Source organism: Acanthochromis polyacanthus, chromosome 7 (assembly GCF_021347895.1).
Source record: "Acanthochromis polyacanthus isolate Apoly-LR-REF ecotype Palm Island chromosome 7, KAUST_Apoly_ChrSc, whole genome shotgun sequence".
In the NCBI taxonomy this organism is placed as follows: domain Eukaryota; kingdom Metazoa; phylum Chordata; class Actinopteri; family Pomacentridae; genus Acanthochromis; species Acanthochromis polyacanthus.
In genome coordinates, this window is record NC_067119.1 from 43,581,952 (window position 1) to 43,595,287 (window position 13,336).

The 13,336-nt window shown below is 42.3% G+C and overlaps 1 protein-coding gene across 12 annotated transcripts in view; it reads right to left on the bottom strand.

The window, feature by feature from the left end:
* The window catches only part of LOC127534779 (zinc finger protein OZF-like), a 38,423-nt gene that overhangs the window by 23,656 nt on the left and 1,431 nt on the right, over window positions 1-13,336 (bottom strand). Inside the window, exons 1-4 of one of the 12 annotated variants that reach the window (XM_051950850.1) lie at window positions 12,539-12,710; window positions 12,023-12,124; window positions 6,873-8,240; window positions 4,069-6,507 (exon numbers count right to left, since the gene is read on the bottom strand). The exons of 6 other annotated variants lie outside the window; for them this stretch is intronic. In XM_051950850.1, coding sequence (XP_051806810.1) covers window positions 6,259-6,507; window positions 6,873-8,240; window positions 12,023-12,040 — 1,635 coding nt within the window. In that variant the 5' untranslated portion in view covers window positions 12,041-12,124; window positions 12,539-12,710 and the 3' untranslated portion in view covers window positions 4,069-6,258. Of the gene's footprint in view, window positions 1-4,068; window positions 6,508-6,872; window positions 8,241-12,022; window positions 12,353-12,538; window positions 12,711-13,336 lie in introns of those variants that run through there. 5 more of the 12 variants (XM_051950851.1, XM_051950849.1, XM_051950852.1 and 2 more) reach the window with 5 other exon arrangements.

The window sequence follows — 13,336 nt, forward strand, 5'->3', positions numbered from 1 at the left end:
TTCATTCATAGAAATACATATATGCACACAAACATACATATATAACGTTTGCTAGTTAGCTAGACTGCAAGATTGTCTTAAGGACATTAAAACCTGGATGACTTTTAACTTCCTACTGCTAAATTCAGACAAAACTGAAGTCATTGTATTTGGCCCCAAACATCTTAGAAACTCGCTTTCAAAGCAAATAGTTACTCTGGATGGCATCACATTGGCCTCCAGTACTACTGTGAGGAATCTTGGAGTTATTTTTGACCAGGACATGTCCTTTAACTCGCACATAAAGCAAGTCTGTAGGACTTCCTTTTTTCACCTGCGTAATATTGTAAAAATCAGGAACATTCTGTCTCAGAGTGATGCAGAAAAAGTAGTTCATGCTTTTGTTACTTCCAGGCTTGACTATTGCAATTCCTTATTATCGGGTTGTCCAAATAGCTCTCTTAACCATCTACAGTTGATCCAAAACGCTGCTGCGAGAGTACTGACAGGAGTTAGCAAAAGAGATCATATTTCCCCTATACTTGCTTCTCTTCACTGGCTTCCTGTTAAATCCAGAATAGAATTTAAAATCCTTCTTCTGACATATAAAGCTCTTAATAACCAATCTCCATCATATCTTAAAGATCTGATAGTACCTTATTATCCTAGTAGAACTCTTCGCTCTCAAGCTGCAGGCTTACTTGTTGTTCCTAGAATTTCTAAAAGTAGAATGGGAGGCAGAGCCTTCAGTTATCAGGCGCCTCTCTTGTGGAACCTGCTCCCAGTTTGGGTTCGGGAGGCAGACACCCTCTCTATCTTTAAGACCAGGCTTAAAACGTTCCTTTTTGACAAATCTTATAGTTGGGGCTGACTGGGTGACCCACAGGGGTTTGGCTTGTGTCTTCATTGCACAGCTGACTCCCTCTTGGACGCCCCTTCGTTCTGCCCCTAGTCATGCTGCTATAGGCCTAGGCTGCTGGGGGACTTCTCTTGACGCACTGAGCCCTTCTCTATCTACCTTTACATTTAATATATATACCGTTATTGCAGTACATTCACTCTGTTTCCCCCTGTGCTATTTCTCCGAGTGTCCCTGGTCCCAGAGCTGGATGCTTCAGATCTGCGGTCGATGTTCCACCAGCTGGTCCAGTCTCCATCATGTCCACTGTGGGATGCTGCTACTGACCTTCCTCCAGCCCTCTGCTTCCAACTCCCCTTTTCCACCAGTCAACTCTGCATTGCCTTCACTATACTGTTATGCTAACTTACATACTGTTTGAATTTTACTGCTAGCTATATATGGAGTATGTTTAATGTCAGAGCCGTACATCATAAGAGTAAACTATGAGTCAGTTTTCAATGTTAGCTTATACTTTGTCTGTGTCACATATCCTGTCATGCATGTATCCAAATGTGTGTTGTGTTTTCCTTGCTTTCCCACCCCTCCCTCTTCTCCCATCCCTCCCCCTTGCCCTCCTCTGTCCTTCTCAACCTGCCCGGCCAGCAGGCAGATGGGTCCCCCCTATATAGAGCCGGGTTCTGCTCGAGGTTTCTTCCCTGTTAAAAGGGTGTTTTCCTTGCCACTGTCGCCTTTGGGCTTGCTCTGGGGGTCAGGCATATGGGTTCTGTAAAGCGTCTTGAGACGATTTGATTGTAATTGACGCTATATAAATAAAATTGAATTGAATTGTTTTAAAACATTTATTGCAAGTACAAAGCAGTGTGAGACAAGCAATCCTGAGGCTTTTTCATTTTTTTCCACTTGGATGCAGTTCTGACACAGGACCAGCAGATGTCACTCTTCTGGTTGTGTCAAATGCTTCGAAGCAATGTGTCATTCTTGAAGCAGATGTGTCAAAGTGGTTCATTGCTTCATGAAGCTTCGATTTCACCATCACTAGGAAAAAGCCCATTACCTGTACCAACGATATTATGTATGCCCCGATCGATCACACCAGATCCAGCCCGCTTGGCTGCAGTTACAACCACAGGGAGAGCTCAAGAGAAAGTATGAGACCGAGGTAAAGCCACCCACCTGTGTATATATATGCAGCGGCGCCGGATGCCGCCCCGCTGTCGCAGCGACGATTGAAATAGCGCAGTGCCACACAGTGGCTAGGAGGGAGAAACCATCCGGCCACATCTGCACAAGTAAAATGTGGTAACTGCAAGCTGTTTCTTCTGAGATCCGTTTATGATGTGCTGTATTTTTTATGATGACCAATTTTAAGATTGTGTCAAATTTTCAGGGTGTCTGAAAACTTTTTTCCCCTCACTGTATCTGTTAAAGCATGAAAATGTGCCGTTATAAAAATGCCACTATCTCCAGACACATACAGTGCCTTGTGAAAGTATTCGGCCCCCTTGAACTTTTCAACCTTTCCCACATTTCAGGCTTCAAACATAAAGATATAAAATTTTAATTTTTTGTCAAGAATCAACAACAAGTGGGACACAATCGTGAAGTGGAACGAAATTTATTGGATATTTTAAACTTTTTTAACAAATAAAAACCTGAAAAGTGGGGCGTGCAATATTATTTGGCCCCCTTGCATTAATACTTTGTAGCGCCACCTTTTGCTGCAATTACAGCTGCAAGTCGCTTGGGGTATGTCTCTATCAGTTTTGCACATCCAGAGACTGAAATTCTTGCCCAGTCTTCCTTGCAAAACAGCTCGAGCTCAGTGAGGTTGGATGGAGAGCGTTTGTGAACAGCAGTCTTCAGCTCTGCCCACAGATTCTCCATTGGATTCAGGTCTGGACTTTGACTTGGCCATTCTAACACCTGGATACGTTTATTTGTGAACCATTCCACTGTAGATTTGGCTTTATGTTTTGGATCATTGTCCTGTTGGAAGATAAATCTCCGTCCCAGTCTCAGGTCTTTTGCAGACTCCAACAGGTTTTCTTCCAGAATGGTCCTGTATTTGGCTCCATTCATCTTCCCATCAATTTTAACCATCTTCCCTGTCCCTACTGAAGAAAAGCAGGCCCAAACCATGAGGCTGCCACCACCATATTTGACAGTGGGGATGGTGTGTTCAGGGTGATGAGCTGTGTTGCTTTTACGCCAAACATATCGTTTTGCATTGTGGCCAAAAAGTTGGATTTTGCTTTCATCTGACCAGAGCACCTTCTTCCACATGTTTGGTGTGTCTCCCAGGTGGCTTGTGGCAAACTTCAAACCAGACTTTTTATGGATATCTTTGAGAAATGGCTTTCTTCTTGTCACTCTTCCATAAAGGCCAGATTTGTGCAGTGTACGACTGATTGTTGTCCTATGGACAGACTCTCCCACCTCAGCTGTAGATCTCTGCAGTTCATCCAGAGTGATCATGGGCCTCTTGGCTGCATCTCTGATCAGTCTTCTCCTTGTTGGAGGTGAAAGTTTAGAGGGACGGCCGGGTCTTGGTAGATTTGCAGTGGTCTGATGCTCCTTCCATTTCAATATGATTGCTTGCACAGTGCTCCTTGAGATGTTTAAAGCTTGGTAAATCTTTTTTTATCCAAATCCGGCTTTAAACTTCTCCACAACAGTATCTCGGACCTGCCTGGTGTGTTCCTTGGTCTTCATGATGCCCTCTGCACTTTAAACAGAACCCTGAGACTATCACAGAGCAGGTGCATTTATACGGAGACTTGATTACACACAGGTGGATTCTATTTATTATCATCAGTCATTTAGGACAACATTGGATCATTCAGAGATCCTCACTGAACTTCTGGAGTGAGTTTGCTGCACTGAAAGTAAAGGGGCCCAATAATATTGCACGCCCCACTTTTCAGGTTTTTATTTGTTAACCCTTTAAGTCCCCCCATTGTACAAGTCCGCCAGGACATATTTTTACATTTTTACATGCTGTCGTGCCATTTTTTGGAGTATTTTTATTTGCTTTACATCAAAATGACCCTGATATCCCAAATCTTAATATGTATTTAGTTATGTCTTAACTACTACAATAAATTGCTTAAAAGTGCAATACACCTTAAAACAATGAAAATCGTTTTTGTTTTTTTCACAAATATTTCAAAATACAGAAATTGCATAGCTGGATCCCTCAGTTTTGTGAATGTAAAAAAGTTGCACAATATCCTTTAGAACCACAGGAAATTTATTTGGAGTCTGTACATCACTTGCTTTTTGAGATATGGTCAATTTTGTAAACTGAAAATCCCCCGAAAATAAAGAACAATGCAAAATTTGCAAAGACACAACATTGGTATCAAAAGAAACTGTTTAAAATAGTGCAATCAAATTTCTAATTGTGCCAGATACTTATGAACACATATATTTTATGTACAAAACCATGATAAGACCATAAAGAGTGCATTTGAAAATAAAAGAAAATCTTTTTTACTGAGTTCAATCAGAAACAGTGTTTTGAGGGCTGCCTGGTCCAAGTACTTGGACAGTTTGATGGAGAAGGGTTGTCCACATATTCTAACAGAGGTGGCTGGACATCTGGCCTCCTTTTAGGCAGGAAATGTGGCAGAGAAGGTAAGCTGTCAGGGTCCTTCTCAGTTTTCCAGCCATCTGTAGGAAGTGCCTCTGGCCAAGAGCGCTCGCTGGTGGAGCGGCTGCTGCAGCCTCTCCTGGCTGGAGCCAGGGCTCTGCCTCTCCCTCTGGCTCTCGCTCGGGTACCAGGAGAGCAGGAGACCTCCATTCTCTCCTCTTCCTCCTCCTCGCCCTCCTAATACTTCTTTCCAACATTGTCAACACTGCACACAGAAAAAGTTTTGCGTTACGTTAGATGCTTGCAGCGCATGACTTGTAAAAATGATGCGTATTTTGCGCAGTATGCTTTCGGCGGCGTTACATGTATATCACGTTTTTTTTTGTTTTTTTTTTACTTTTTTCCAACTCAAAACAAGCAACTTCTCATGAATATATACTTACATGTCATTGGAATGATCAATTCCTTCGATACGGTTGGCTGCATCCGTGCTGGTGACAGAATCGAGGCCAGATGGGTGGCTGGACGCTTCATCCAACGCTGTAAGTTGATGGAGAACTACGCGGCAGATGTAAAATAATTTGGCGCAACCAAGTTTTTGTGGCTCCATAACTGTGTGATAGTGGGTCAAAGGTGTGTTTGATGGATGTCTGGTGTGTGTGGGCTGTGTGTCTGAGTGTTTTTGTAAAATAAAGTAGGGGTGAAACCGAGGGAGAGAGTGCGCCTCTGTGCAGGCTGTTTTTCGGGTTTGGCGGAAAAACTACAATTCCCAGCAAACACGTCACTTCCTGTTATTGGGGACGGGAGCCTCTCAGGTATGGACACGTAATAATCATGTGACAGGTTGTGGCCACACCGTGATCACGTTTATTTCAACTGAGAAGCCCTGCAAAAACCCGCGGTCTCTGTTTATATAGATTTACGCCGTGTGCGCTTTATTGTGTATTTTTACAAACCCATCACTGCAACGAGAAAACACTCTGAGACCTGGTAAATGTGTGAAATGATAGACTGACTCCCCAGATTTTATATGCAAAAAGAATTATTGATCTATCTTATCTGGTTTCAAATCGACAGCCAATCAAAAATCAATATGCAAAACGTAGCGCCGGCGCTACGTGGGGCCTTAAAGGGTTAAAAAAGTTTAAAATATCCAATAAATTTCATTCCACTTCACGATTGTGTCCCAATTGTTGTTGATTCTTGACAAAAAATTAGAATTTTATATCTTTATGTTTGAAGCCTGAAATACGGCGAAAGGTTGAAAAGTTCAAGGGGGCCGAATACTTTCACAAGGCACTGTATATGTGGTCATGGTTCCATGATGCCAATGTCATGGTTATGACTGGATGCAGCTAATTTATAAGAAATGATTCAAACTACGTGTCAGCTTTCAAAGATGGGACTTTTCATCCAATACTTCATGTTTTTTTTAAATTTCAACTCACACATAATCAGGATTAGTTGATCTACTGGTTCAATATTGGAGATTCTTCATCATTGTCGAGGGACAGATAGATATGAATCCGAAGGCCAGTAATCTCTTAAATTAATTATGATTAATCATCAGAGAATCACTGAACCAGCTCTGCATCTAACGGGTTCCTGCAGCCCAGAGGGATCTGAGGAACGATTAAGGTGGTAATCGAGGAAATTCGCCCTGCTGCTCACTGCCTCCTTTCAGACGTCTATCCCTCGACCACTGAATTAATTTAACTGAGTAACCACTTTGAATGGTTTCATTAATTTACCAGTCACGTCTGTTAACGACAGCTTTCCTCTTAATGGATTTGGCAACAAAGCAACGAAGACACTAAACAAGACATTAGACCTGAATTCTGTGAAGCCGGATCTCAAGGACTTTAAGTTTGCGAAGGACTTCATGAACTTTTATTGAACTCTGCATGGAGAAATCTTCTTGGCAGGGGTTCAGTCTGTGTCCAATGTGCATACACTGGTGTCGTTGTAGGGTTCCTTGTTGGTTGGACGTTGGTCCAGACTGGTCAAGGCAGCAGTGTTCACCATTGGCAGAGTGCTGACAAGTCTGAGAGTTTTGTCCATCTGTTCCGTTCTGCTTGGAAAACAAACACACAAACACAGAGAACGTCAGTGTTTCCTGCAGCATTGAAGAACTGATGCCTTGCCTGAGATAGAGAGCACTGCAAATGACATCTGAAGAAACTTAACTGTTGGAATTTAACATTCAGTTGTCTGATTACGTCAGAATTCCGAATCTATCCTACATCCCCAGATTAACCTGGACCAGATTTCTGTGTCAAAACGAATACAGGTTAGACTGAACGATAGCTGATAATGTGTTAACAGAATTCAACTGACCACAGTTGTTGAAAACAGTTTAGAAACTATTTTGCAGCAATATCCAAAATTATCCAATACATAATTGTGTGTACACTGTGACTGAGACCAGTCTTTACATACCTCACTGTGACACTGATTGAATGCTTTCTTTCTGGTGTGGATCTGCTGGTGTTGTTTCAGGGAACCCAAAGTTGTAAAAGTCTTCTTACACTCGTCACATCTGTATGGTCTCTCCCCAGTGTGGACACGTTGGTGAACTTTGAGGTATGCAGTGGAGCTGTAGCGTTTCCCACACTGGTCACAAAGGTATGGTTTAACCCCAGTGTGGGTCACTTCATGAGCTTTTAACTCTGAGTACCGTACAAATGGTTCACCACAGTGATCACATACGTACACATCATGTCTAGTGTGTATGCGTTGGTGACATTTTAAGCTCTGTTGGTCGTTGAAAGTTTTTTCACAGGAGTCACAGTGGTACCGCTTTTTACCAGAACGGAGGCATTGATGGATCAACAACTGTTCATGTTGAGTAAAGGTTTTCACACACTGATCACAGCTGAATGGTTTAACTCTACTGTGAATGAGCTGATGACTTTTTAAGTGACTCTTCTGAGTAAAAGCCTTTCCACACTGATCACAGCTGAATGGTTTAACGCCACTGTGAATGAGCTGATGACTTCTTAACGCACTCTTGTCAGTAAACGCCTTTCCACACTGATCACAGCTGAATGGTTTAAATCTACTGTGCATGATTTGATGATGTCTCAACGTACTCTTCAGAGAAAAAGCCTTTCCACAGTGATCACAGCCAAACAATTTCACTCCATTGTGAAGGAATTGATGACTTGTTAGATTACCCTTGTTAGTAAAAGCCTTTCCACACTGATCACAGCTGAATGGTTTAACTCCACTGTGAATGAGTTGATGACTTGCTAGATTACCCTTCTGAGTAAAAGCCTTTCCACACTGATCACAACCGAACAATTTCACTCCACTGTGAATGAGTTGATGTTTTGCGAGACTACTCTGCCGAGTAAAAGCCTTTCCACACTGATCACAGCCGAATGGTTTAACTCCACTGTGAATGAGTTGATGACTTCTTAACGCACTCTTGTCAGTAAAAGCCTTTCCACACTGATCACAGCTGAATGGTTTAACGCCACTGTGAATGAGTTGATGTCTTTTTAAGTGACTCTTGGTAGTAAAAGCCTTTCCACACTGATCACAGCTGAATGGTTTAACTCCACTGTGAATAAGTTGATGTTTTGCTAGATCACTCTTGTGAGTAAAAGCCTTTCCACACTGATCACAGCCGAATGGTTTCTCCACAGTGTGAATACGTTTGTGAATTCTTAGCTTTGTTGCTGTGATAAAAGTCTTGCCACACTGCTCACAACTGAGTGATTCATCTCTTTTTGCTGTTGTTGCTGAACCATCCTTATCGTCCTCAGAGGTCCAACATCCCACTCCATCGTTGTGTTTACATTTCTGTAGCAAAAGACAAAGATAAAAACAGAGGCAGTGATGGAAGAGCAATCACGAAAAAACTGAACCTAAAAGTCTCAATTCCATGTAGTTGGACACGAGGCTGAAACAAGATCAAGAATCTGCAGACATGCTAGCAGCTTTGTCATTAGAAACCTAGAAACGTGTCAACAGCACACTCACAATGTCAACAAATCTATTTTCACAGGCCGATAGTTTTCAGCTTTCTGCACGGTAGTTTTAGAATATTGGGTAGTAAAATCTGTCGATCACCGTGAAAAGCAAAGCAGAGCTGGGACTGATGGGATTGTACCACCAGGATCTCTTCATCCCCAGACTTTCCGTTAAGTTACATTACTGGAGAAATGTACAATATGAAAAGCATACAACATCAATGTCCAGATTTAGGTCTTAATGGCAGCAGGGTCAATTCAGACCACCAACACTTTCTGGTTTCTCCTCGGGGATCAGACGTTGATACCAGTCCAGAAAAGATCTGTAATTCTGCCACTGAATTCTGGATTTGACACGAACCACCTGGGCATTTGTTGTGCAGCAGTTAAACAAGCGTTCACCATCAAACAACAAAAGCAACAAAACAGTAAAACAGTTAAAGGAATAGCAACGATTAAAGGAAATGTTTTAAAAATGTATAAAAAAAAAAAAAAAAAAAACACACACAGTAAACAATTACAAGCAAAATAAAAGCCATTTAAAGAAAAATCTAACAAAACATAAGAGACAGGGACATCGACAGCAATCTTGGTCTGCTATGGCCATGTTGTTGCTTTCAAAAAACAAGACGTCCAAAACAGTCCGATTCGTCTTTTGAAGAGGAGGTTTACGACTCACTAATTTAATAGGCACACGCGAAGATCTACCATGATTCTAAAAACAAGTTTGAGATTTATTTATGTAAACACAAGTTAAGTATTCTCCGTTGCTGATTTTCTCAGAACTCAAAAATAACGTAATTTAGTGGTTGATAAACGGTCTCACTCCTTCAACACAAAAAGCAGAGTCCTCAAAGCAACAGCTGATCGCTCTCCCTTAATCAAGGGAGTGGGACGGCTCAACAAGTAGGAGGCAGGTGAGCAGTTAATAATAATCAGAATTAGCAAAATGATCAAAATAACTTGAATAATCATCATCATCTAAATAATAATAATTTGATAGATCATCAATTAATAGAAATAGGATCCAAAATGGTCATTTAATCAGACGTAGTAAAAGTTTTCAATAACAGCAACCGATGTAATCAGGTACAGGACTTTTCTTTGGGGGCAGCACAGTCGAGTAGTGGTTAGCACTTTCGCCTTGCAGCAAGAAGATCCCTGGTTCAAGTCCCGGTCTGGGCCTGGGATCTTTCTGCATGGAGTTAGCATGTTCTCCCTGTGCATGCGTGGGTTTTCTCCGGGTGCTTCGGCTTCCTCCCACAGTCCAAAAAATATGCTGAGGTTGATTGGTTACTCTAAATTGGCCGTAGGTGCGAATGTGAATGTCTGTATATGTAGCCCTGTGACAGACTGGTGACCTGTCCAGGGTGTCCCCTGCCTTCACCCGAGTCAGCTGGGATAGGCTCCAGCACCCCCGCGACCCTAGTGAGGATTAAGCGGTGTATAGAGAATGGATGGATGGACTTTTCTTTGGTCTGCACTGTTTGAGACACCAGATTACATTGCCCACATCAAGAAAGGGATTCTGTGGAGACGCTGACATGAGACAGTTTTCAGTCTCAGCATGTTTAGCCCTAAAATCATGGGAGTCAAACCTGACATAAAAACTGTTTAGACTTTGAGCCAGCTCTAAATCACAATTATAACCACTGAGCTGAACTCTCTCATTGACACATTAATTAGTCCCAGTGATCAGATTCATGCCGTCCCAGACTGAACTGAGGTTGTTCATTTTGAGCTGAGACTCAAGTTTGTCTTTGTATTGTCTTTTGTGGGTCCTGATCTCCTACTTCAGTTCCTTCTGTCGGTTATACAGATTTAGTGCATTTCCTTCTCTGAAGACAGTTTTCCTTCTGTACAGTAGGTCTTTAAGCTTCTTAGAAAGCCATGGCTTAGTGTTTAGATATAGTTTAACAGTTTTATCAGGAATAACACTGGTTTCACAGTCTGTGACCCAGCTGCTCACAACATCAGTCGGTTCATCAATATCAGCTGAGGACTCCTTAAACACGTCCCAGTCAGTAACCTCCAGACATCCCTGCAGAGTGTGACAAACTTTCACTCTGATGTTCTGCACTTTGCCTTGCTTCAGTACAGTAGTAGACAGAGATAAGGAGGATGCAGTTGTGGTTAGAGGAACCCACAGGAGAAGCACCTTTCACATTGTTGTAACAGAACTAAGAGTTTGTCACATCTCGTGGGGCATGTGATGTACTGATGGAAGTCTCTCAGTGTGTGTTTTAGTGAGCAGTGGTCTCTGGATGACCTGATGGATAAGCCCACAGGCATTTATTTCACTGGCCTTTGGATGGATATAGACAAGTTTCACAAATATCTGGGGAAACTTCTGAGGCAGATATGGAGGGCACAGTGAAACAGAAAGCAGTTCTAAGTCAGTACTGCACAGTTTCTCCAGGACAGTGTCAGATTTGCACCAGTGCTGTCCTTGTCCATTTGGAAGACCCACTTGAGCCCAAGCTTTCATTTGCTGGCTGATGTTCCTTCAATATTTCCACATAATGTTCTATCCTCTTGATGCCATCTATTTTGTGAAGTGCACCAGTCCCTCCTGCAGCAAAAACACTCCCACAACATGGTGCTGCCACCCCCATGCTTCACAGTTGGGATGGTGTACTCAGGCCATCCTCAGCCAGCATCTTCACAAGGTCGTTTGCTTTTGTTCTGGGGTTGATGAGCACATTTCCCTCCAAAACAATCCTAACCTTAACCAATCTCCATCTTGAGCAGTAGGATGGCTTGACATTCCCATATTGTTGATCTGTGCATGTAATTGTTTGGACAGATAAACGTCAAACCACAGCAATCTGGAAATTGCACTCAAGGATGAACCACACCTGTGGAGGCCCACAAATGTCTTCCTGATGTCTTGGCTGATTTCTTTAGATTTTCTAATGTCATCACACAAGGAAGCAGTGTGTTTGAGGTGTGCCTGAAAATACATCTTAATCTATCAAAAACTTTCAAAGCCAGGACATCATTATCTTGAAGGTATAGCAATCTTAATGTATGCAAACTTCTGATTGTGAAGAAAGTAATAAAAATTCTCTTAAAAAAAAAAAAAAATCTCTTGTTATTCTGGCATTTAAAGATAATTTTGGTCATCTTAACTGACATAAAACAGGAGAAGCATTGCCAGATTTAATGTCAGATCGTGTAAATTAAAAAAAGGGTTATGTGTCGTTTATACAGTGTAAGTAAACTTCTGGGTTCAACTGTGAATTTCTTGAGAAGGAAAAGGCTGGTAAACTCACAATGCTCAAAAGTATTATTCTCTACCAAAGAAAATGCTGCTCTTTACCTTCCTGAACAACTTGCTTGAAAAACAAGACTTTTCTTCCGTTACTTATCTTCATCACCATGTAAGACATTTTCAGAAAGTATGATCAGCAGCTAGTTCAGCCTCAAACAAAGAACAAGCAGCTTCCTAGCAGTCCACCATTATATCCTCAGTACAGCTGCTTCTGCAGAGCTACATCTCTCCAGCCAACGTCACCTGGCTTTGGTCGGCCCATCTAACCAACTGGAGCAACTTTACACATTTTAAACAACAAATGAATGATAATAATGTTACAGTGGTATGTTTCTCACTTTCTGTGAAGAATCCATGTTTCCTCCGTTGTTGAGCTCAGACTAAATGGCTGCCAACATTCCTCTGCTCCTCCGTCAGACTCTCCTCCTCCTGCCAATCACCTGTCACATCAAACACATCTTCATTAGGATACCACTCTATACACAAGTGTCAGAGTGTCCCATATGTTCATCAGCCAACACAGAGGACACATTTCAACTCAATAGTTCACTTTTAGCTCTTTTCAGTTTCACCTAAAACTGATACAAATGAACTTAAACTGTTAAAAATAAGGAACACAGACAGAAAACAGACATGGAAAAAGAGAATAAAGAGAACATAAAGATGCTGCTGCAGGTGATTCAAGACAGGACTGCTGGTAGAAAACTGTTCATGCTGTAAGTTAGTGAATGTATTTTACTGCTCAGTGTTCTGTTTAAAGGTAGCTCTCACTCCCTGTTCTTTGCACTCTCCCATAGTGTCAAGTGTCCTCCCACTTTCAATGACAGGTGATTCTCATTGATGATTTTTCTCACAGTTTGTGCAGTTTCCCCACTTGAAAAAGGATGTTTCATCTACCCAGGGTTTGAGCAGGACTCCACTCATCAATCAGACAGTTGCTTTCTTTCTTTCCCCCCCCTTTTATTTTGCAGTGGTCGCAAATTCGTATCTCTCTGACCGCACTCAGTTCATTCAGTTAAAAACATTCACATCCCATTCATCTCCCCTCTCCTCCGGTGTTCCCCAAGGCTCTGTTCTTGGTCCCGTCCTCTTCATCATTTATCTTCTTCCCCTTGGCCATATATTCCGGAAATATAACATACAGTTTCATTGCTATGTGGACGACACCCAGCTCTAACTCTCCTCCAAACCCACTCCCCACTCCCCCCCCCCCCCCTCCCTCTGTGTCTGTCTCCAGGAAATCAAATCCTGGTTCTCTTCCAATTTCCTCAAACTGAATAGCAACAAAACTGAGGTTCTCCTCATTGGCTCCAAATCAGTTCTCACGAAAACCAATAGTTTCACCATCACCATTGACAACTCCACCTTTTCTCCCTCCCTGCAGGTCAAGAGTCTGGGTGTCGTCCTCGATGGCACTCTGTCATTTCAAAGTCACCCGATCTGCATACTTTCATCTCCGTAGCATTAATCGCCTCCGTCCCTCACTCACTCACTCACTCCTGTCAGCACCGCCATTATGGTCCACTCTCTTGTCACCTCCCACCTCGACTATTGTAATTCACTTCTCTCTGGTCTTCCACTCAAGTCCCTCCATAAACTCCAATTGGTCCAAAATGAATCAGCCCAAATTATCACCAGGACACCCTCTTTCC